The sequence below is a fragment of the Aureococcus anophagefferens genome (assembly GCF_000186865.1).
Source record: "Aureococcus anophagefferens unplaced genomic scaffold AURANscaffold_4, whole genome shotgun sequence".
Taxonomy (NCBI): domain Eukaryota; class Pelagophyceae; order Pelagomonadales; family Pelagomonadaceae; genus Aureococcus; species Aureococcus anophagefferens.
This window is the reverse complement of record NW_008705564.1, coordinates 2137807-2161449: the sequence shown is the minus strand read 5'-3', so window position 1 is coordinate 2161449 and position 23643 is coordinate 2137807. Positions and strand designations below refer to the sequence as shown.

The 23643-nt window shown below is 70.5% G+C and overlaps 6 protein-coding genes across 6 annotated transcripts; 2 read left to right on the top strand and 4 right to left on the bottom strand.

Moving 5' to 3' along the window:
- Window positions 1-4750: 4750 nt before the first annotated feature.
- Window positions 4751-4900, top strand: AURANDRAFT_9520 (hypothetical protein; the record flags this gene model as incomplete). The annotated part of the gene is made up of 1 exon (XM_009035936.1): window positions 4751-4900. A coding segment is annotated over one exon (150 nt), but the record flags the coding sequence as incomplete, so codon positions are not given.
- A 1836-nt stretch (window positions 4901-6736) lies between these two features.
- On the bottom strand, window positions 6737-8086 carry AURANDRAFT_62278 (hypothetical protein; the record flags this gene model as incomplete). The annotated part of the gene is made up of 1 exon (XM_009036128.1): window positions 6737-8086. One exon carries the CDS (start codon window positions 8084-8086, stop codon window positions 6737-6739), a length of 1350 nt encoding a protein of 449 aa, XP_009034376.1.
- Window positions 8087-10335: 2249 nt separating this feature from the next.
- On the bottom strand, window positions 10336-11703 carry AURANDRAFT_62277 (hypothetical protein; the record flags this gene model as incomplete). Its single annotated transcript, XM_009036127.1, has 1 exon — window positions 10336-11703. One exon carries the CDS (start codon window positions 11701-11703, stop codon window positions 10336-10338), a length of 1368 nt encoding a protein of 455 aa, XP_009034375.1.
- Window positions 11704-12131: 428 nt separating this feature from the next.
- Window positions 12132-13211, top strand: AURANDRAFT_12414 (hypothetical protein; the record flags this gene model as incomplete). Its single annotated transcript, XM_009036294.1, has 1 exon — window positions 12132-13211. A coding segment is annotated over one exon (1080 nt), but the record flags the coding sequence as incomplete, so codon positions are not given.
- A 2563-nt stretch (window positions 13212-15774) lies between these two features.
- AURANDRAFT_22353 (hypothetical protein) lies at window positions 15775-16098 on the bottom strand (the record flags this gene model as incomplete). Its single annotated transcript, XM_009036126.1, has 1 exon — window positions 15775-16098. A coding segment is annotated over one exon (324 nt), but the record flags the coding sequence as incomplete, so codon positions are not given.
- Window positions 16099-20978: 4880 nt separating this feature from the next.
- Window positions 20979-21416, bottom strand: AURANDRAFT_16234 (hypothetical protein; the record flags this gene model as incomplete). The annotated part of the gene is made up of 1 exon (XM_009036125.1): window positions 20979-21416. A coding segment is annotated over one exon (438 nt), but the record flags the coding sequence as incomplete, so codon positions are not given.
- Between the last annotated feature and the right edge of the window lie 2227 nt (window positions 21417-23643).

Below are 23643 nucleotides of genomic sequence, written 5' to 3'. Positions count from 1 at the left end.
CTGGGCGGCGATCATCGACAAGGAGGAGCTCCTCGCGGTGCGGCCCGCCAAGGACGACCCGACCTACAAGGACGACGCGTACTGGCTCTGCAAGCCGACGGGCGCGGCCTTCGCCGTGCCGGAGAACATGGTCCACGCCACGGACCAGTTCGAGGCGGGCTGGCTCGTCGTGCCCATCAAGTGGTACCAGCTGCGGGCGGGCTCCGAGCGCACCTACACGCTCCTCGCCGCGCCGCACCTGCTCCACGTCGCGGGGACCGTCCGCCTCCAGAACCTCAAGTTCACGACGAAGAAGAAGGGCAAGTACACCGTGTCGATCGACACGCACGAGCGCATCCTCAACTGCCTCTAGGAACCACGCGCGCGCGCGCGACGACGACGACGACGACGACGACGACGACGACGACGACGACGACCGGCCGGCCGGCCGACCGACCGGGGCCGGGGCCGACGGCGCAAATGGCGTCCATTGGCGCCTCCGGCTTCGGCCCCTGCGTCCCCGGGGTAATACCAGGCGTCCCCGGCGTCGTAGCGACCGTAATTGTACTTTTCCCGATTAACGACCGGTCTGCCTCGCTTATTGGGAAGTTGACCCAACAACGAGTGCCTCGAGTGCCCGACCGGCTTCACGTGCGACGGCGCCAACGCGACGGAGTGCGACGACCTCAAGTACGTCGACGACAACGAGTGCCTCGAGTGCCCGGCCAGCGCGACGTGCGACGGCATCGACGCGACGTACTCTCCGACGGACGACGACCTCAGGACCGCGGTCGGCGAGTGGCTCGACAATTCGACGAGCGCGGAGGCCAAATACACGCACATCAGCGAATGGGACACGTCGGAGGTCACGGACATGTCCCTACAGTTTTGCGTGCGGCAGGGCTGGATGGACGGGCGCGCTGACTGGGCGGACTGTACAAGCACGGACGAGACGTTCAACGCGGACATCGGCGATTGGGACACGTCTAAGGTGACGGACATGACACGAACCTTCGGATACGCGGCCACCTTCAACCAGGACGTCGGCGCCTGGGACACGTCGAAGGTGACGAACTTGCGCTACGCGTTCCGCGACGCCGCCGCTTTCGACCAGGACATCGGCAACTGGGACACGTCCAAGGTGACGACCATGGACAGCGCGTTCTACGAAGCCTCCACCTTTAACGCGCCCATCGGAGGCTGGGACACGTCGTCGGTGACGACCCTTTACGGAACGTTCAAGGACGCCGCCGCCTTCAACGCGGACATTGGCGACTGGGACACGTCCAAGGTGACAACCATGAGCAGCACGTTCTGGGACGCTCCCACCTTCAACAGACCCATCGGCGACTGGGACGTGTCGTCGGTGACGCGTATGGGTCCAGCTCCCATAAACGCGTGCGCTATACGGATTATACGTAGGACCTCTATGCGGGGGCGAATCCAGCGTCCGCAGAGGGTTCCTAGACGCCGATTTTTGGTACGGTACCGGTTTTGGGCTTCGGGCGGCGCCCCATGCCCGAATCGACCACCGTACTTTTTTTTTACCCCCGGCGACGGTGTGCGGACGAAAAATACCACAGCGTAGTTGAGAGGATGGAGCTACCATCTCAGCGCGCTGCGCGCGGTGGACTTGCTGCGCTGCGTGCCTGACCTCACACCCATTCGCGAGGGTCGTTTCTGCGCTCTGGCCAGCGACGAAGTCGAAATTTTCTCCCGCGCTGCGCGCGGGGCGGGTGCGGCGACTCTGTGGCAGCGGCGTCTGCGGCGGCGGCGGCTGCGCGGAGCGGCCTCATTTTCCGGCGAGGGCGCGATCGCTTGCACGCCGTGCGCGAGCGACACGTGCAGCTGCGCCGGTTCTGGACCGCTACGCGCGCTGGATCCCGCCGAATTTTTTCTCCCGCGCTTCGCGCGGCAAGGAGGCGCTCCAGACCAAAACCGGTGCTTGGGCGCTGCGCGGCTTCATGGAGGTGGTCTAGAACATGTCCGAGGAAGCCATGGACTTGCTCTCCGCTATAATCTCCACGCGCGCGCGCGTGACGACGACGACGACGACGACGACGACGACGACGGCCGGCCGGCCGGCCGACCGACTGGGGCCGGGGCCGACGGCGCAAATGGCGTCCGTCGACGCCTCTGGCTTCGGCTCTGCGTCCCCGGGGTAAGACCAGGCGTCCCCGGCGTCGTAGCGGCCGTAAATGTACTTTTCCGGATTTCCGACGATGTTGCTTCTGTTTATGGGAGCTGGACCCGTATGTCCGCGACGTTCTTCAACAACGCGTTGAAGTCCGCCTTCAACGCGAACATCAAAGGTTGGGATGTGTCGAAGGTGACCGACATCGACTCCCTGTTCCGAGGCGCCTCCGCCTTCAACGCGGACATCAGCGACTGGGACACGTCGAAGGTGACGAGAACATACGGGACGTTTGGACCCGCCGCCGCCTTCAACCAACCCATCGGCGACTGGGACGTGTCGAAGGTGTTTTATACACAAGATATGTTGAACACTGCCGTCGCTTTCAATCAGCCCATTGGCGCCTGGGATGTGGCAAAGGCGGCGGACATGCGCTGGATGTTTATTAACGCCGTTGCTTTCAATCAGGACATCGGCGACTGGGACGTGTCGAAGAATGGCAACATGAACAGTATGTTCAAAAACGCCTCCGCCTTCAGCCAGGACATCGACGCCTGGGACGCGTCGCAGGTGTCTGATATGGGGGACGCGTTCGTTGACTCAGGTCTTCAGTCGTGCCCGGACTGGGCCAAGTTCATTTACAACGCAGGAGGCCCTTGCGCCTGGAAATAAATCTGAGTGCAATATTAAGAAGATCATAGACTGGGAGGCCAAGCTTCTTTCGCGCCCATGGAGCCTTTGCACCGCACTCTCCAGATCTAGAGCAGCGACAAAGCACGAGCGCCCGCGCGCGTGACATTTAGCCCACGTTGATCATGCATTCCAGAGCATGTTGCTGTGAAGCTCTGAGCAGTATTGCAATGAGCGCGCGCAATGCGCGGCGCACGCTCTCGTAATCCACGCTAGCGACCTGCAACGACAACCACCATGTCCGCTCGCTTCCACCGCTTCGCGGACTTTGCGCCGGACGACGTCGAGTGGTGGCAGGGCGAGGCGGGCCTGCTCGAGTCCTACGTCGGCGAGTGGCTGCCGGCGGTCGTGCGCGTGCGCCAGGGCCGCGTGCGCGTCGAGGCGCCCGTGACCGGCGCCGAGAGCGCCGTCCGCGTGCTCCGCGACTTCCGCATCGGCGGGGCCTGCGCCGCGCGCGCGGACGGCTGGCGGCTCTTCGGCGGAGGGTTCGCCGCGGCCGTCGTCGCGGCCGACGCCGCGGCGCACCTGCGCTTCCCCGCGGCGGCGGCGCGCGACGCCTTCGTCGCCGCGGTGTCGTCCTGCGCGGCGACGGCGCGCGTCGGGTCCGGCTACCGCTTCGGCGCGGTGCTGGGCCGCGGCGCGCAGGGCGTCGTGCGCCTCGTCGCGGGCGAGGACGGCGCGCGGCGCGCGGGCAAGGCGCTGCCGTTCCGCACGTCCAAGGAGAAGCGCGTCGCCTGCCGCGAGTTCGAGCTCATGCGCCGCGTCGGCCGCGAGTGCGCGACGGCCCACGTCGTGCGGCTCCTCGAGGCCTTCGAGTGCGACGCGGGAGGTCCCAAGTGCGTCCTCGTCCTCGAGCTCTGCAGCGGCGGCGACCTCTACAGCCGCATCGTCGAGCGGGGCACCTACTCCGAGGCCGCCTGCGCGGGCGCCGTGCGCCAGGTCCTGGGGGGCCTCGGCGCGCTCGAGGCGGAGGCCGAGCCGGCGGCCGACGAGCCCGCCACCGAGGCCGAGGCCCTCGAGGCCGAGGCCGCCGACGAGGCCGCCGAGCCGGAGCCGGAGGGCGCCGAGGCGGCGGGCGCCGAGGCGGAGGCCGTCGGGGCCGAACCGGAATCGGAGGCCGCGCCCGAGCCCGATGCCGACGCCGTCGAGGCGGAGGGCGTCGAGGCGGAGGGCGCCGAGGCGGAGGGCGCCGAGGCGGAGGCCGTCGAGGCCGAAGCGGAATCGGAGGCCGCGCCCGAGCCCGGGACGGAGGCCGTCGAGGCGGACGCCGCGGCAGACTCCGAGGCGGAGCCCGAGCGGCCCGACGCGGACGCCGACGCGGACGCCGACGCGGCGCTCGACGAGCCCGCGCCGGAGTACGAGCAGACCGTGGAGCTCGACGGCGGCGGCGAGGACTACGACGCCTACGGCGACGACTACGACTTCAGGGACGACTACGGCGACGGCGACTACGGGTCGAACTCGTTCGCGGGCCTCGACGACGAGGACTTCCCCGACGACGAGTACGGCGACATCCCCGACGACGTCTTCCCCGACGACGACTACAAGAGCCGGCGCTACGACGACGACGACTTCGACTACGGGAAGAGCTACGAGCCGGCGGACCCGCGGCTCGACGTCGACGGCCACGCGGACCCGGACAAGGGCTACGTCAGCGCCGCGCAGAAGAAGGCGTTGAAGAAGCTCGAGGGCGCGCTCCGGGACCTCGAGGAGGAGCAGCGACGGAAGGAGCGGCGCCTCGACAAGGCGCGCGACGCGCTCGGCGACGACGACCGCTACGGGCGCGATTCCGCGCTGTGGCCGCTGCGCGAGACGTGCATCTCGAAGAAGTTCTCGGGCTACAAGTACGAGGTCTGCTTCTTCAAGGGCGCCAAGCAGGGGTCGACGCGCCTCGGCGACTACCAGCGGTCGACGAAACACGCGAACAACGTGACCGCGACGCTCGTCTACGAGCACGGCGAGCACTGCTGGAACGGGCCGAGCCAGTCCCTCGCCGTGACCCTCGTCTGCGGCGCCGAGACGGGCATCCTGGACGTCGACGAGCCGTCGACGTGCGTCTACGCGGCGACGGTCGAGACGCCCGCGGTCTGCGTCGACGCGGACGCGCCGGACGTCGACTGCGCGGGCTACAAACCCGCGTTCGCGCTCTTCGACGGCCTCGACTCGCCGAAGAAGCGGAAGAAGGGCGCGCGGAAGCTGCTCAAGAAGGCCAAGGCCGCGCTCGCGTCGTTCTTCGGCCGGGACTAACCGTTTTTTCCTAGAGTCGCCTAGACGAAGTCGGAGAGGTCGCCCTGGACGGCCCTGATGAGCAAACCTTTTTAAAGTCGCCTAGACGAAGTCGGAGAGGTCGCCCTGGACGGCCTTGATGAGCTTCATCGTGTCGACGCCGATGGTCGGGTCCTCGGCCGCGAAGCCCTGGAGCTGCATGGCGACGGTCATGAGGTCGTCCTTGGCGTAGCCGTGGTCGTCGAGCACGGGCGCGAGGATCTCGGAGACGACGGGCATGAGCTTGACCATGCGGAGCATGCCCTTTTGCGACTCGTCGCCCGTACCCTCGATGTCCTCGACGATCTTGACGAGCTTCTCCTTCGTCGCGGGCACGGTGATGGCCGCGAGGCAGCCGTCGAGGAGCTTCCGCGCGATCTTGGCGTCGAGCTTGGGCTTCTCGTCGGGCGGCGGCGGGCTCGACGCGTCCGCGCCCGCGGCGCGCTTCGCGGCCTTGGTCCGCTTCCACAGCGCCTGGTTCTTCGTGGACAGGCACTGCTTGTCGAGCCAGGCGTCGAAGGCGCCGCGGTCGGCGTACTTGGCTAGAAGCTTCTCGTCGCCGGCCTCGTACTTCTTGGCCTTGGCCTCGCGCCACGCGTCGCACGCGGCCTCGTCCTTGGCGGTCCAGAGCGCCAGCCGTCCAGCCGCCGCCGGGTCGTCTCCGCGGAGGAGGCCCCCATCCTGCCGGAAGAGAAGGGCGGCGCCGCGCTCCAGCGGCTGCCACCTCGGTCGGGGCAAGGAAACTGTTTATTGATGCTTCAATGCGCGCTTTTAGAAGCCCGGGTCGAGACGATGGTCAGCTCCGCGCGGCGGCGGCGCCGCCGCGCGAAGAAGAGCCGCGGCGGCGCGCCGCCCGCGGTGGACGGCGGCGCGCCGAGCCGGCCCGCGGCCGCCCTCGCCGACGTCGGCGGCGGCGCGGACTCGGACGACGACGTCGCCTACGCGAAGACGATGGTCAGCTCCGAGGAACAGGCCTTTCTCGACGAAGCGCAGGCGTGGGTCCGCTCTGGCGGCGACATCAATGACTTCGATCCTGATTATGATTCGGCCACGCGCCTGCATCGCGCATGTGAGCTTGGGTACCGTTCGGTTGTTCGATGGCTCCTTGAGAACGGCGCGGAAGTGCAAGCGGTGATGGGCATCGGGAGGTGGATGCCGCTGCACGTCGCCGCTGACTTCGGCCGATGCGAAGCTGCGGTCCTCCTGCTGGACGCCGGCGCTCACGTCGATGCGCGCAGTCACTATTCGAGTACCGCGCTCCACTGTGTCGCCAGCAGCCCGTACGCCGTAGACGTCGTCAAAATGTGCAAGCTGCTCCTCAGCCGCGGCGCGTCGCTCGACGCGCGTGACGACAGCGGCAACGATCCCGAGGCCGACGCGCACCTCGACGACTGCCCGGACGTGGCCGCGTTCCTCGCGGACGTCCGCGCGGCCGGCGGCTGGTCCGCGTACGTCGCCGCGCCGCGAAACCAGCTCCTCGCCCTCCGCCGCGAGCTGCCGACGCACTTCCGCACGGCCCCGTGCCGCGAGCGCGCGCAAGCCCGGCTCTTCCTCGACCCCCGCATCCCCGACGACGTCTTCGTGCACGTGCTCACGTTCTGGCGCAGCGCGCGCGACTCCGAGTACTAAAAAAGCATTCCGATCGCAGCCGCCCTTGCCGCCCAACAATTACGCGGGGTCGACCGCGGACGGCGGCAGCGGGCAGAAGCTCGCGAGGGCGTCGCTGAGCTCGGCGTCCTGGCCCTCCCTGGTCTCCGCGAGGGGCCGCCCCTTGATCGGCGGCAGCGCCGCGGCCGCGAGGCGCGGGTCCCGGCGGACCTCGTCGAGGAGCCGCCGCGTCTCGTCGAGGTCGCGCCGGAGCTGCGCCACGGTGACGGCGAGGTCGCCGCCCGGCTGGGCCGTCCGCGGCGGCTCCGGGTCCGCCATGGCCTCGACCTTGGACGGCCGCCGGCCCGTGACGAGCGTCGTGACCACGCGGCCGACCCCCTTCCGCTTCGAGTGGACGCCCTCGCCGATCGCGCAGGCGGCGAAGGACGTGACGAGGGCGACGAGCACGAGGAGGAAGTCGACGGACCCGTGGGCGATGGACAGCACGCGCGCGTAGCCGTAGTAGCGGTACCAGGAGCAGATGTAGGGCGGGTGGTCCTCGAACTCGCGGCAGAACGACGCGAAGACGCGCGCGTCGTTCCAGGCCGCGACGGCCGCGGTCGCGTTGTCGTAGCAGCCGCCGCCGCCGCCGCCGCCCGGCGCGCCCTGGCCCTGGCCCTGGCCCTGGCCCTGGCCCTGGCCAGTGGGCCCGTTGCCCGACCCCGGCTGGAGCCGCCGGCCGCCCTGGGGGCAGACGCGCATCTTGACGACGATCATGTTCGACACGTCCGCGGACGGCGTCGTCCCGTCGAGCGCGTCGCGGCAGGGCCCCGCCGCGGTCCGCGCGAGCGGCGCCCACGTGCGGTTCGCCGCCGCGCTGTAGCAGAAGCCGTAGGCGTCGCCCCGCGCGCCGTCGTAGGCGACGACGTGCGCGTCCTCCACGGGCAGGTCCGCGAACTGGCGCTCGCAGTTCGCGGCGCTCGGCAGAGCGATGTCGCTGACGACGCGCCAGGAGCCGCCGTCGGCGAGCACGGGGTCCTCGAGGTCCAGGGACGCCGTCAGCTTGCTCAGGCACCGGCACTCGACGTCGCGCTTGCCCGTGCGGCTCCCGGGGCCGCCGCCGGTCATGACGTGCTGCGAGATCTCCGTCTCGCGGTACGTCTCGGAACCGGTCTGCAGGAGCACGAGGAAGAAGAGCGCGAGCGCGCCGGCGTAGACGGTGATGCTCACGACGTTGTTCACCCAGACGGGCACGAGCGGCCGGTGCGGCGACATGAACAGGTCCACGAGGGCGAAGGGCTCGTGGTCCGGGTCCATCGATGGTGTTACCGGCAGCGTGAAATCGGTGACGCCGTCGCCGTCGACGTCGACGCCGATGAGGCCGCCGTCCATCCCGCCGACGCGCGACCCCACGCGCGACCCCCGCCGCATCGTTGTTGCTCGAGAAACCTACCGAAGCCGCCTGGCCATGCTCCGGCGGCACTGAAAAACTCCCATGTTGAACCAACGGTTGAACCAACGGTGCTGCTCGTTGCAGTCTCGGCTCGATGACATGGCCATCCTCGGCCTTCGTCGCGGCGTGGAGCAGCAATGATTTGAGGCTTCCGACGTGGCTTTTCGTCGCGACCGGGAGGAGCGCCGCGATTGAGGCATCCTCGCGACAAAAATGCTGCTGAGCGCCGCGCGCGTGTCCGCGCGCGTGCAATCGCTGCCGTCGGAGTTCTACGCCGCCTACCTGAAGAAGTTCTGGCTGGCCCACACGGCGGCGCGGCGCTTCTTCCTGCGGTACTGGCTGCGCGACCTGCTCCAGGAGCAGGTCGTCTACGTGCGCGACGGCGCGGCGGTCGTGCGCGCGGCGGACCTGCCGGCGAAGCCCGCCGGCGCCGTGCGGCTCTGCGTCGTCTCCGACACGCACACGTACCACGACGCGCTCCGGGTCCCTCCCGGCGACGCGCTCGTCCACTGCGGCGACGTGCTCCGCGCCGACGTGACGCGCGGCGACGGCGAGGCCCAGCTCCGGCGTTTGGGGGTTTGGCTCGCGGCGCAGGACCACGGAAGGGTGCTGGTCACGGGCGGCAACCACGACCGGACGCTCGAGGCGTCGTCGCCGGCGCGCGTCGCCGAGCTCTTGGGACCGCGCGTCGAGTACGTGGCGCACGGCGGCGTCGACGTCGGCGGCGCGCGGCTCTTCCTGTCGCCCTACTCGAACCCGAACACGGCGCGGAGCCGCAACAGCGCCTTCCAGGGCAAGACGCACGGCGACGCGCTCTGCGCGAATTTCGCAAAGTTCCACGCGTGCAAGGCCGTCGACGTGCTCTGCACCCACGGGCCGCCGGTCGGCGTGTTGGACGGCGGCCGGGGCAGCCGCCGCGTCGCGCGGCTCGTCGACGAGTTCAAGCCGGCCTACCACGTCTTCGGCCACCAGCACAACCGGCCCGGGACCGCGGTCCTCGGCGGGACGACCTTCATCAACTGCTCGAACACGGACGGCTGGTTCCGGCGTCCCGCGGCAGTGACGATCTTAGAGAGATTTCGGGTGATGGCGACTCGTTCCCTTGGTAGGCTGGTTCGCGGTGACGAAGCCGCCGGTCGTGCTGGACGTCGTCCCGGGGTCGGCGGCGCGCGGCGGCTCCAGCGACTGGCGCGTGGACGTGGCCGCCGCGCGGCTCGACGTCGTGGCGCCGGATGACGACGCGAGGCTCGAACCGGGCACCGAGGAGCGGATGTAGGTGTGTTAACACGGGTGGATTGAAGTTCGAGTTGCCGCTCAACGCTGGCCCGCACGAGCTACCGCTCTGACGAGGACACGACACAAGCGCTGCCCGCCGAAGCACGACACAAGCACCGCCCGCCGAAGCACGCAATCATGGCCTTCGCGCGCCGCCTCGTCGACAGCATGCTGCGACCGAACGTGACCGATTTCGTGTTCCAGCACGCGCTGCGGAGCAGTCCCGAGACGGTCATCGAGGGCGCCACCGTCGCCGCCCAGCACGTGAGCAAGGCCCTGGTGAGGGACGAGGACGGCGGCATCGGCGTCGACGCGCTGCTCCAGGCGGGCCTCGTCGACGGCGAGCTCCACGGCGAGGTGGACCGCGTGCGGCAGCGGTCCGCTTCTGGTAATTTCTTCCGCGAGGCGCGCGGCGCCGCGCGGCTCTCGAACGTGAAGCTCGTGCTGGGCCCGGACCGGGCGCGGGCCAAGGACCTCGACCTCAACCGCCTCGAGCTCGGCGACTGCCTCGTCGTCCTCGGCCGCGAGGCCGACGACTTCCTCTACTCGCAGTCGACGCAGCAGCGCATCCTGGGCGAGTCCGGCTGCACGGTGCAGCTCGACTTCGTCTTCGAGGACCGCGACGACCCGGCCTACTTCCCCCAGACCTACACCTTCGAGACGTCGCTGAGCGCGCGCCACCTCAACGTCGACGGCGACGGCGAGCCCGTCCGGGAAGACGACTACAAGTTCGTCGTTGCGGACGTGAATCACGTGCTCCAGGGCAACGCCTACTGGGCGACGGCCCGCGACTACGCGCCGGGCCTCCGCGGCATCCTCAACGCCCTCGGGTGAGTTTGGAGGGTCGCGCGCCGTCGGGAGGACTCTCCGTCGGCGCGCGCTTGTGTATACTTTGCGATTCGAGCGAGTGTGCCGAGAGTCCACGGCGGGAAAAGCTTGCCACGGGACCACATTACGCCAGCGCCCGGAGCGTGCAGTGGCGCGCGTCCGCGTCGAACCACGCGTAGCGACCCGGGAACGCGGCGTCGACTTTGACGCGGAGCGCGTCGACGGCCGCGCGCAGCGCCGCGTCGTCGAGGAAGGCGACGAGCGACGCGCCGCGGTCGACGGCGCGGTACGTCTCCGGCGCGCCGCCGGGGAGGTTCGCCTGGTCGACGTAGGACGGCTCCGCTGTCTCGGCGACGACCGCGGCAGCCGACGAACGCGCGGCCTCCGAGACGGCGGCGGCGTCGCGGCCCGGCAGGCCGAGGGCGATGCGCTTCGCGTCGAGGACGAACTCGTGCGACGGCTGCGCGTAGAGCGTCATCGCCAGCGCTTCTACTGCCCAGCGCGAGTTCGGGAGCTCGTGGCTCCGGAGGACGCCGTCGAGGGCCTCGTAGTCCGCCGGCGACAGCGGCGCCGCGCCGTCGACGACGGCGGCGAGGGAGACCTTGGGCCACTTCGAGCCCGGGTTCTCCGCCGGGAGCGCGTCGCCGAGCGCGCCGTCCAAATTCCGCTTCAGCCGTTCGACGGGCAGCGGCCAGCCCTCGAAGGCGAGCGCGAGGACGCCCCGCCAGCAGACGAGGAAGCGCAGCGGCGCGAGCTCGAAGGCCGGGCACCGCGCGGCGATGGCGGACACGCTCTCGCGCCGCCGCGCGCGCCAGAACGTCGCGGCGCCGTCTTCTTCCACGAGCTCGAGGCGGAGGCCCCGCGCCGCGCAGGCCCCTTTGAGCGCCGCCGTCGACTCGTCGCCGAGCGCGAAGCTCTGCGAGAGCAGGAAGCAGCCGCCGTCCGCGAGCGCCGCGGCCGCCGCCGCAACGAGCGGGCCCACGACGCCCGGGTCGTAGATCAAATCGCTCCCGACGACGAGGTCGAACCTTTCGCCGGCGAACTCGGCCGCGCCCCAGCTCCGCCGCGCCGCCGTGCACCCGGAAAAGCCCTGGAGCTCGACGGCGCGGCGCGCGAGCTTCAGCGCGCCCTCGTCGCGGTCCGTGAACTCCACCCTTTGGCATCCCAGCGCCGCGCACGCGAGGCCGACGACGCCGCAGCCGCAGCCGAGCTCGAGGGCCGAGCGATGCGGCAGGAGGTCCCAGTCCTCGACGACGCGTTTCGCGAGCGTCGCCGCCGCGGGCCAGGCCGAGTGGCCGCTGATGTGCGCGGTCTTCGCCGCGTCCTCGCTCGCCTCGAGGCAGTAGTAGCGCACGGCGATGTCTTTTGTGAGCTGGAGCGTCCGCTCCTCCGTCGCCGCGGCGCCGTCGAACATGTAGGCGAGGCACGGCTCGTCGCCGTCGGACGAGTCGTCATCTACTGCTACCTCGTCGTGCTTGGTCTCTCGCGCCATCGCTTGCGGCAAGAAGCTCTCGCAAAGACATTGAAGGCAACATGACCTTCAAGCGAGGGATCCTCACTGGGCAACCGCCTACACATGCGAGAAGTGCCAGACGGCGCTCGCTTCCGTCTCGCAGCAGCTGTGCGCTCCGAAGGACGAGTTGCGGCCGGTGCGAATCGCGCGCGCGGTCGTCTCGCGCCCGCGCGCGCGCCGTGGCTAACGACGCTTACATGCCTTCACGACCCGAAGCCGAGGCTTCCAGCGTCGGACTAGCCACCGACATACCCGACCGATGGCCCGGGCGCGCGCCAGGCCGGGCGCATCGCTTGCAGTAGCAGCCACTGCTTGAAGATCGATGATCAGGAGAGCTGGAGCTTATGCATATGATGCTCGCCGCAGTCCTGCTTTTGCCCGCGGCGCTGGCCCTCGCGCCGCCGAAGAATGACCTCCTGCTGCGCCTCGCCAGGGGCGAGGCCGTCGAGGAGGCGCCGGTCTGGCTCTTCCGCCAGGCGGGCCGCCACATGGCGGAGTACAACGCCTACAAGGAAAAGACGGGCAAGCACTTCCTCCAGCTCCTCGACGACCCGCTGGACGTCGCCGAGGTGACGCTCCAGCCCCTGCGGCGCTACGGCGTCGACGCGGCCATCCTCTTCAGCGACATCCTCGTCGTGCCCCAGGCGCTGGACGTCCGCGTCGAGATGCCCGGCGGCAGGGGCATCGTCGTCCCCGAGCCGCTGACCACGGGCCCCGCGCTCCTCGAGGCGGCGAAGAAGGCGGCCGCGGACCCGGCGGCGCTCGTGGCGAAGCGGCTCAACCACGTGACGCGCGCCGTGTCGGAGATCCGGTCCGCGCAGCTCGCGGAGGACTTGGATCGCACGCTCCTCGGCTTCTCCGCTGCGCCGTGGACGCTCCTCTTCTACACCGTGGGCGGCTCGAGCCGGAACCAGCCGCCGGGCATCGACTTCGCCCGGGCGAACCCGGACGAGACGCACGCCATGCTCGAGGCCTACACGGACCTCGTGGTCGAGTACATGTCCGCGCAGGTGGACGCGGGCGCGCACGCGCTCCAGGTCTTCGAGGCCATGGGCATGACGCTGGGCCGCCACGACTTCGAGGTGCTGGCCCTACCCCACCTCGAGAGCCTGGCGACGAAGCTCAAGGCGCGGCACCCGGACGTGCCGCTGCTCGTCTTCGCGCGCGGCGTCGAGGACCCCGCGGGCGTCAACGCGAAGTTGCAGAGCTTCGGCTACGACGTCATCACCCTCGACACGGCGGCGGACCGCGCCGCGTCGCGGTCGTCCCTGGGCGCCGGCCAGGTGCTCCAGGGCAACCTCGACCCGAAGCTCCTCCTCGCGGACGGGTCCTCGGAGGCGAAGCTCCACGACGAGCTCGAGGCCATGCTCCGCGCGCTGGGCCCGGACAAGCTCATCGCCAACCTCGGCGAGGGCCTCATGGGCAAGGAGGACCAGGGCCTCGTCAACGCCTTCGTCGACGACGTCCACGCGACGTCGCGGAAGCTCATCGCCGAGAGGAACGCCGTCGCGTCGCGCTAGGCGCCGGTTCGTAATCGCACGCGTCGTAGCGTAACGTATTTCGCCGGCCGGGACAAACTATTTTGCAACTATTTCCATACCTCTCTTACACCCGACGACGCCTTAAGCCGAGTCGGCGACGCCTCCGACGATGCAACATGATATCAGGAAGTCTTCAACTTGAAGTTCAAGCTTGACTCATCCGCTGCACGCAATGGAAAAGGCACCTGCCCGGTCCGACGCCGACGACGATGGTGACCGCACAGTTCCCAAGCGGAAGCGGTCCGACGCCGACGACGATGGCAGCGAAGAGCGCCTGGCGCGCGTCGCTCGCATGTGCGCCTGGCTGACGGCGTCTGGCGCCACGGGTCTTGGTGCGCTGCGCGTGGGCGTGTCCGCGGACGGCGCGGGCGTGTTCAGCGGCGAGGGCGGCGTCGCACCGGGGGGCGTGATCGCGAGCGTGCCGGCGTCCGTCGCGCTGAGCGTCGGCGCGAGCGCCGCCGCGGCCGTCGGTGTCGCGTGCGCGCGCCTCTCGCCGCCGCCGTCGCCCGAGTTCGTGCTGTGGCTGGACATGGCGTCGGGCCGGCGGGACCGCTCGCACGCGTCGCACCCCTACCTCGCGTCGCTCCCCGCGGTCGCCCCCGACTGCGCGAGCTGGTCCGAGGCCGACCGGGAGGCGCTCGCGGGCACCGACGTCGGCGCGGCGGTCGCCGCGGGCGCCGCCGCGCTCGCCGCGGAGCACGCGCGCGTCGTGCCGGCGCTGGACGCCCGCCACTCCGTCACCCTCACCGACCTCGCGTGGGCGCGCGGCTGCTACCTGTCGCGGCGCTTCCCGCCGCGGCTCCTCGACGCGGGCGCGCCGCGGGCGGGCGCGCCGGGCGTGCTGCTGCCGTTCTTCGACCTCCTGAACCACTCCGGCGGGACGGACATCGAGTGGCGCGGCGGCGGCGACGCCGTCGTCTTCGTCGCCGGCGCGGCCGGCGTCGCGGCGGGCGCGGAGGTCTTCAACAACTACGGCGACAAGGCGAACGACGAGCTCCTCGTCGCCCACGGCTTCGCGCGGCGCGGGAACCCGCACGACCGCGTCGGCCTCGTGCTCAACGTCGCCGTCGAGGGCGGCGACGCGCGGCGGCTCGGACCCTTCTTCTTCCTCCGGGGCGGCGCGGTCCCGGCCCGGCTCTGGCGCGCGCTCGCAGACCCGCGAAACGCGACGTCGTCGTCCGACTCGGACGCGTCGGTCCCCGAGGTCGACGTCGAGGCCGTCGAGCTCCTCCTCGCCACGCTCAGGGCGCGCCTCGCGCCCTTCGTGGCGTCGTCGGCAGCCGACGCCGCCGCCGCCGACGACGACGGCGGCCACGCCGCGTCCGCGGCCTTCTACCGCCTCGGGCAGCGCGACATCCTCGAGGATGCCGTCGCCGGACTCAACACGATGCTCGTGGGCAGCTAGGGACCTTGAATCGACGTTTTAGTAATCGTAGCCGTCGTAGCGGTCGTCGTAGCCGTCGTCGTAGTCGTCGTCGTGGACGACCTTGGGCTTGGGCGCCGCCTTCTTCTTCGCCGGCGGCTTCGGCGGCGCCTTCTTCTTCGTCTCGACGTGCGCCGCGGCCGGCGGCGGCGGCGGCGCGACGACGGTGCCGGCCTCCGACGGCGCCGCCGGCGGGCCCGGCGCGTCCGGGAGGAAGTCGACGACGTCCTGGAGGTCCGGGCAGGGGTAGCGCAGCACGCAGGCGACGCCGCCGAGGTCCCGGAGCCCCTCGGCCGCGACGTGGCGCGACGGGAACGCGAACACCTCGGCGCCCGACGCCGCGGCCGCCTCGACGAGCGCGAGGTGCTTCCGCCGCGCGTCGACGTCGACGGCGGCGCCTCGGAGCTTCTCGTCGAGGACGAGCAGCGTCGCGAGCGCCGCCCGCTCCGCGGCCTGCGTCGCGGCGTCGACGGAGCCGAAGAGGCAGCGGTCCGCGTCCCGGCGCTGCGCGTCGCCGAAGGCGTCCAGGGCGGCGCAGAAGCGCGCGACGGACGTGTCGGCGACGCGCTTCTTGACCGCGGGCTCTTTTAAGAGGACGCGCAGGGCGTCCTTGTGCGTCTCCTTGATCTGCGGCCCCGCGACGCAGAACGCGCCGCCGGCGACGTTTTTCTTCAGCGCCGGGACGCCCGCGTCCGTCGCCGCGGCGCCGAGGTCCGTGCCTAGACCATCGGACCGCAGCCACGCGAGGAAGTCCTTGCCGCCGTTGCCGCAGATCGCGACGCACTTGACCGCGTCCCAGTTGACCTTGGCCGCGAGCGCCTCGCGGCACTTGCGCCGGAACTTCAACCTCGCGGCGTCGGACGACTTGGCGCCGTAGGCCGCCTTCGTGTTCTTCGGCATGGCGACGTCGACGGCCGCGGCGGATTTCACGAGGGCCTCCGTCAGCACGTAGAGCCGCGCCTCGCCGCGGTCCGCGTCCATGAGCAAAGCGACGAGCTCCGCGGTCGCCGCCGCGTCCGCGGCGCGCTTCACGGCCTCGCGCTGGTGCGTCGCCCAGGCGCCCTTGGTCACGGTCACCTTGGTGCGGACGCCGACCTCGAGCGTGTGGTGCGCGCCCATCTTCACGTAGTCGTTCTCGGCGACGTTGACGCCGGACACGCGGACGACGTCGGCGATGCCGTCGTACTCCGACGCGATGGCGCGCACGCTCAGCGTCACGCGCCGCTTCTCCGTCGCGGCCTTGGCGCCGGCCTTGTCGGACTTGTTCACCTTGCGCAGCGTGCCGCAGCGCACGGTGTCGTCGGGGTCCACGAGGTTGTAGAGCACCCACAGGTCGTCGGACTCCTCCATGACGACCGTCAAGGAGCCGCCCTCGCGGGCCTCGAGGTCGTCGCTGTGGACGATCTTCATGGTGCGTTTACACGATCAAGCGGCGCGGCGACACAAGCGGCGCGGCGAGCTGGTTGGGACGCTCTCTCGCGCGCGTTTACGATCGAGCGGCGCGGCGAAACAAGCGGCGCGGTGAGCTGGTCGGGTGGTTCTCTCCGCGCCCCCTAGCACCCCATAATTTGCCGCAGGCCAAGGGCTTGAACTTCAGGGTGAAGTGGTTGCCCTTTGGCTACTAGTAGCCAGGTAAACCTTAAAGTTCAGATGTCCGCGGCGATGAGCGCGAGGAGCTTGTCGACGCCGATGGCCCGCCAGGCGGCCTGCCACCAGTTGTCGACGTCGGCGAAGTCCGCGGGCGCGTGCTCGACGACGTGCATCTGCTCGGGCACGGCGCCGTACTTGGCGAGGCCGGCCCTGCCCGCGCGCGCGAAGAAGCCGTCGAGGGCCCCGGGCGCGAGCTCGCGGTCCCGGCTGAGGAAGTTGATGCCCTCGAAGACGCGGACGCCGCCGGCTTCCAGGCACTGGAACTGGATGGCCTCGCCGTAGCCGCCCCGGCCGTCCGGGACGACGTCGACGATGTAGTTCGGGAACACGTTCCCGAAGCCGCTCTCCTGCAGCTCCCCCGGCTTGGACGGGTCCAGCGTGCCGTAGAGCGGGTAGTGCGCGCCGTTGGCGACGGGCGACCCGCGCCACGACCGCGGCGCCTTGGCGGGCGACGGTCCTTTCACGGCGAAGTCGTCGACCCACGTCTTGCCGTCGGCCGCGAGGTCGATGTCCAGGGTCGTGTCGTAGACCTCCGCGAACTGGGTCCAGTCGTGGTAGGCGTGCTCGTACCAGCGGCCCGTGTATTTCGTGACGTCGAAGCCGTCCATGGACTTTTGCCTCACGTCCGCGTAGGTCGGGCAGCCGCGGACGTCGCCCGGGAACACCTTGCCGGCGACGGGCGCGTCGTCCAAGGCCAGGTTCAGCGACCCGTTGTCGCCGGACGTGCCGGCGAGGCCCGAGCTGATCGTCAGGCAGAGCGCGAAGCTCGCGAGGCCCGACGCCGCCGCGCGGAGTAAAGGCGTCGAGGAAATGGCGTTCGACGCCGCGAGCGACGCGACGAGGAACGCGAGCGGCGGGCCCGCGGCGTCCTGCGACGCGGCGTCGAGCCCCGCGTAGCCGGGCACGGCCCAGGTGAGCTCGCCGAGCCCGACGCCCGCGCCGCCGATGAGCGGGTGCATCGTCGCGAAGAAGACCCAGAACCCAAAGGGCGCCGCGAGCGCCGCGCCCGACGCCTGGGCGCGCAGGAACGCCGCGCCAAAGTTCGCGACGGCGGGCGCGTGCGCACCGAGGCCCAGCGCGGCGCCGCCGAGCACGGCGAGTACACCGTTGGGCCCGCCGTCGTCCGGCGCGCGGTCGAACTCCGGCGGCGCGAGCGGCGACCCGGAGGCCGCGGCCTCGGCCTCCTCGGTGAAGGCCTTCGCGAAGGCCTCGAGGCTCGCGCGCGTCGCGATGGGCTCCGGCGCGTTGAAGCAGCAGTTGAGCGCGCCGCCGACCGTGACGCACGACGCTTGAAACGTCGCGCCGGCGTAGCGCGTCGACGTCGCGTAGTACATCTGGGCCACGCCGTCGGCGCCGCCGTAGAGTCCCGCGTTGGACACGCCGCAGCAGTAGGCCCGCCCGAGGCTGTAGGGGTTGTCGGCCTCGAGCTCCACGAGGCGCGTCATCTCCATCGCGTCCGTCGCCCAGTCGAAGACGCGCACGCTCTGGGGCCCGAAGCCCTTCGCCTCGAAGTCCGCGAGCTGGGACCCCGCGGCGCGCGCGGCGTCCCAGAAGTCGCTCTGGGCGTCGAGGACGAGGTCCATGGACCCGGCGTGGCACGCGAGCACGTCTTTGGGCGCGGGAGTTTCCGCGAAGCGCCGCATGTCCAGACTTTGGAGCACCTTGACGTTTCCGGGCGCCGCCGCGACCCGCGAGAACGCGCGCGCGGCCGCCGCCGCGAGCGCCGAGCCCACGGTCGTCCCCGCGGCCCGCGCGGAAGATCGCAGGGCCGCCACCGTCGCTTTGTCCAGACCCGCGAAGACGAGCGCCGCTCTCCGCTCCTTCGCGGCGTAGGCGCCGTCGCCCCAGCGCTCGTCCGGCGCCGGCAGGTGCGGCGACGCCGCGAGGGCGCCCAGGCTCGCCGGCTCCGAGGCCTTGGCGAACAGGTAGGGCGCCGAGCCTTTGTCCAGCGCGAGGAGGCCCGTGCCCCCGAGGTCCTCGGACACGAAGCCGCGGCTCGTCTCCCCCGCGAGGATGTCGTCCTCGAGCGACGGCGGCGTCGGCAGCGACGCCAGGTCCGCATCCGGGCACCGCTCGCCGGCGACGTGGGCCCGGGCGCCGTCCAGCACGTCGCTGACGACGGCCATCGCCGACGGCTGATCGCTGACGCAGTGGTCGAACGCGAAGACGATCGCCTTCTCGCCGCCGCCCTCGAAGAGCTTGCAGCGCCAGAGCGGGCCGGCCTCGAGGTCGAAGGCGAAGGCGTCGCCGCCATCTGCGTCGGCGAAGAGGGCATCGCCGCGGCCGCCGTCGAGCGCGCGCGCGAAGCCCGCGCGCCACCCTTCCCGCGAGAACCCGTCGCCCTCGAGCGCGGCCGCGACGACGCTCGCCGCCGTCGCGCCGGCCATGGGCGCGAAGGCGAAGGTCGACGGGCCGACGCGCATGTTGTCGTCGCCGAAGGGCGCGAGCACGCTCCGCCAGACGGCGGCCGTCACGGGCGCGCCGAGGGGGCCCCTGCGCTCCGGCGCGCCGTCGCCGACGATGCGCCGCGACAGCATGCCGTGGCGACCCACGGCGCGCTCGAGGCCCGCGCGCAGCGCCGCCGCGTCGAGGTCCGCGTCGAGCACGGCCGCGCAGGCGTGCACCATGGGCGGCAGCGTGCAGGTGTCGAGCGACCGGCGCGGCGCGAAGAGCGACTCCATGCCGCCCAGGGGCCGCGCGTCCACCGTCGACCGGAGCGCCGTCGTTTTCGCGTGGCGGTGCACGGGACCGAAGGCATTGGCGGCCGTCGCCAATGCTACGAGGAGGAGCATGCTCTCGACCATCGCGCCCGGATTGCGGCACCTTCAAGGAGTGCACTGCAACTTGCCCCCGACGCCGTACAAGCGCGCGCCCTAGGTAGGCCTCGAGGGAGCTCGCGAAATACGGGCCAATTTTCCGGTTGAACTGCGGCTCCTCTCGCGTTTTGCACCACAACTTACGCCGCGGCGTCGCGCGCGCGGAGCCGCCGGGCCGTCGTCGCGGAGTGGCGCACGGTCTGGCCGACGTTGTCGGCGATGACGGCGGCGAACGCGTCGAGGGGCATGTGGTTCGCGCATTCCCTGACGGGCCGCTCGCACTCGACGCTCGCGGCCTCGATGCCGAGGAGCGCGTAGGCGACGAGGAAGCTCATCAGCGGCGTCGCCCAGAGCCAGACGGGCGAGAAGACGACGGGCACCAGCGTGAGGTAGATGAGGAGGAACGTGCGGAGGTGCGCGACGTAGACGAAGGGCAGCGGCGTGTTGTTGATGCGCTCCATGCCTGCGACGCGACGGGGGTTTCGGACGTCCGCGGGACGCGTCGGACGCCGGAATCTGTGCCGCCGAAGGTGCTCGTGAGGCGGTCGACGTTGGAATTGAGCGCCTGCAAACTCATGGCGACGAGCTCCGGCCGGCCGCCCGCGGCGACGGCGTCGGAGGCCCACGCGACGACCAAACATCGCATCGTGTCGAGGACGAAGAGGGGCTGGCACGGCGCCGCGAAGAGCGCCGCGACCTCCGGCCCGCTCAGCAGGCCCTCGAGGTCCGCGGCGTCGCCCGGGTCGGCTCGCAGGTAGTTCTTCGCAGCGACGGGAAAGACGACGACCCAGCGGCAGACGGCCGACGCGGGGCTGCAGCTCGTCGACATCCACGGCTCGTCCTTGGCCTCGTCCCGGGCCGCGCGCGGGCTCGCGGGCCACCGGAGCCGGTGCTCCACGCGGTCGAGGTCGCCGCCGACGACCATGTGCGCCAGCGCCGTCGACGCCAACGTTCGACAGACCTCGATCATCGCGCCGGCCTTCTGACGCGCCTAGAAAAAACATGGTAAAAAAGCAGAAGCAGAAGAACACCTACCTCCCAGTAGCGCGTCGCGCTCCGGCCGAGGCGGAAGACGAGCAGGAACGACAGCGCCATGCGCAGCAGCGCCTCGGCGGCCTCGAAGCGCTTCAGCCACGCGGTCCACTTCCGCGTGCCGTGCGACGTGCTGACGAGCGCGGCGACGACGGACACGAGCAGCACCCAGGCGAGCGGGTGCCGGATGTGGTGCGCCGCGCGGCCTCGGTAGCTGAAGATGACGCTAAACCACGAGGCCGGGCTGTACTTCTTCTGCTTCGCCGCCTTGGCCCGCAGGTGCTCCAAACGGTTGGCTTCCTGCTGGAGCGTGCGCTCCGTCGGTTGCTCGTTCTCGACGGAGTAGAACTTCATATATGCTTGTGCGTTTTAAACGCGCTCGACGCGAAGGTGTGTGACGCGGACGGCGCGCGCGGCGATGGAAGGGGATGAGGAGGCTCTTGCACGGCCCTGTGCGGTGATGTGATTGGGCGAGCTCACACCACAAACCACTCTAATGCTGGCAGCCCAAACCACACACCATTGTGGCTGAGAACGCGCGCCGAACGTGCTGCTGCCGACTCGTGGCCCCCAAACCACACACCGATCGTCGATTTTCGATGCCTGCAAACCACACACCACTCGTTTTCAACAGCCTCAAACCACACACCAAACATCAACGCACAGGGCCGTTCTTGCTCGAGGCAGGCCCACCGAGGAGCGCGGCAACGAGTTCAAGATGAAGTTCAACCTACACCCCAAAGTTCGATTGCGACCTCCATTTTAGGGGCACGCGGTCCTCGCCATGGACGACACGACGACCTCGTCGACGGGGACGTCGGACCAGCCGTCGTACGTGTGCGTCGGCGTCTTGGAGATGTCCTCCGCGACGTCGAAGCCCGCGACGACGGCGCCGAAGGCGCAGTAGCCGTCGGAGGTCGAGCTGTAGTCCAGATACGTGTTGTCGACGACGTTGATGTAGAAGCTGTCGGTGGCCGAGTCCGCGGCGGAGTAGCGCGCCATCGCGACGGTGCCCGCGAGGTTTTGCAGGCCGGCGGCCGCCTCGTCGACGATCGCCGCGCGCGTGGATTTCTCGACGAACTTGGTGGTGACCGCACCCCCCTGGATCATGAACTTGGAGATGACGCGGTGAAAAATCGTCGAGTTGTAGAAGCCCGAGTCGACGTACGCGAGGAAATTCGCGACGGTCTTCGGCGTGGCGTCGTCCGTGAGCTGGAGGACGATGCGGCCCCAGTGGGACACCTTCACCTCGACGCAGGTGCCATTCGCCGCCGACGTGGCGCCCGTCCAGGCCGTGGCGCGCGCCCGCAGCTCCTTTCGCTGCTGCGCCGGGATCGACGCGAGTCGGGGCAGCCTTTCCGTCGCCGGCGCGAACGCCGCAGCGACGCCGCAGAGGGCGACGATCCCGACGAGGGCCGCCGCTGCCCGGCGGCCATAGGACGGCCGCGACGCGACGTTGACGCCTGCTGCTGGTAGCCATCCTCGAGCTCCATCTCGAGCTCCATCGGTCGTACCTGGAATGAGCAGCGCGTTTGCTTGAATACTAGTACCTTCTTAAGCCGGGCTTTGCTCCGGCGACGGCGTCCGATGGCCGACGCACCCCCCGTCTAAACTACCGGGGATTGGTGTGCGGCCAGGGACGCCCGGTGGCTATACGTGACAAAAACAAGCGCTCGGATTGGGACGAATGGCTAGCCGTTTCGCTGGCTTGAGTACCAAACACGTACGCGCGGGCCGGGGACGGAGACCTCCGAGGCCGCGCTTCCGACGCACGGCAGCCCGTTCTGGTGGTCGGAGTGGCCTTCCATGACCCCTAGGCGTAAGCCTGACCGTCGGTGCCCTCATCGGAGGTGGTTCTGGCGTCGACCAAATTCCACCGCGCGGGCCTCGTCCCCGCGGGGCTGCCGCGGCGTACAAGTCCGTGGTGGCGGTGCGCGCCACCATCGATGGCGTTGGATACGCCCCTTGGTTTTGGGCGCGACGTGGGTGTGACGGCTGGGGAACGCCATTTCCCTGTAGTAAGATGTACCACCCTGCCGCGCACGCCGGGGCGCGGCCGGCGCCACTGGCGGAGCAAAGCCCGGCTTCCTTCTTAAGATCTTGACGTTCCGCAAATACCTGAGGCAAAAGCCGCAAGGGAAGGCGATGGAGTAAGGAGTAAGGCGCAGCGCAAAACGCGAATCGCACCGCCCCCGCTCTCGCAAACGCGCGTCGGCGCGCGCGCCGCCGCCACCGATCGAAAAGAAGCCGCGCGCGCCGCAGCACGCAAAAAAAATGACGAAGCTCGACTTCGAGCAGGGCGACGACGTGCCCGACCGCATCGACGTCGCGCGGCCCGGGGCGATCGACGTCCTCGGCGACGGCGAGGCGCTGGACTGGACGGACGAGGACGCGGCGTTCATGGCCGACTGGGACGCGGCGGGTAGCGACGGCGGCGACGACGAGGCGGCCGTCGACCCGTTCGACGTGCTCATCGACCGCGTCGCCGACAGCGTGCTCGACGTCGACGACGACGCGCTGCGCGGCTTCTTCCTGCGCCTCGCAAGCCAACACGGCTTCCGCGCGGCCCAGTACCGGGCGCTCGTCGCGGCCTTCGCGAGCCGCCACGTCGACGGCCGCCGCGTCGCGACGCGGCGCCAGGTCGCGGACGCGCTGCGGAGCGCGGACCTCGGCCTCGACCTCGACGACGACGGCCTCGTCGAGGACCTCGCGGCGCTCAACGGCGCCGTCATCGCCGAGATCGACGAGCTGCGGCGCCAGCACGACGCGCATCCGGCGAAGCCCGAGGACGATCTGCTCGCGGCGCTGCCCGCCGGGGCAACCGAGGGCCTCGACGCGGCCGGCGACCTCTCCGAGGCCGAGGCCTTCGCGAGCGCGGGCGACGCCGAGGCCTTCGCCGAGGCCTTCGCCGCGGCCTTCGACGACGACCCGGACGTGCGCAAGTGCCGGCCCTGCAAGCCCGCGCCGCCGCTGGCCTGGCAGCGGCCGACGCGCGTCTACATGCCGTCCAGGGCCGACGACGACGACGCCCTGGGCGCGGCGGCGGCGCCGCCGCCGCCGCCGCCGTCGTTCCCGCCGAGCTTCGCCGTCGGCGACGACGACGACGACGAGGCGGCCATGCCGCCGCCGCCGCCGCCGTCGTCGTTCCCGCCGCCGCCGCCGGACGTGCCGCCGGGCCGCGTCTACCTGCCGCAGCTCGGCATCACCGTGTCCGCGGACCCGCGCGACAGCGACGACGACGACGACGACCGGGACCTCGTCTTCGCGCGCGCGCCCGACGGCAGCACGGTCATCCGCCGGGACGACGTCGACGCGAGCCTCGACACCACGGTGAGCCACCTGCCGCACCTGCCGCGCGCGGACGTCGCGACGCCCGCGTACCTGTCGCACCTCGCCGACGACCTCGCCCAGATCGGCCTGTCGGAGGTGCCCGGGGGGGACTAACGCGGCTACTGGA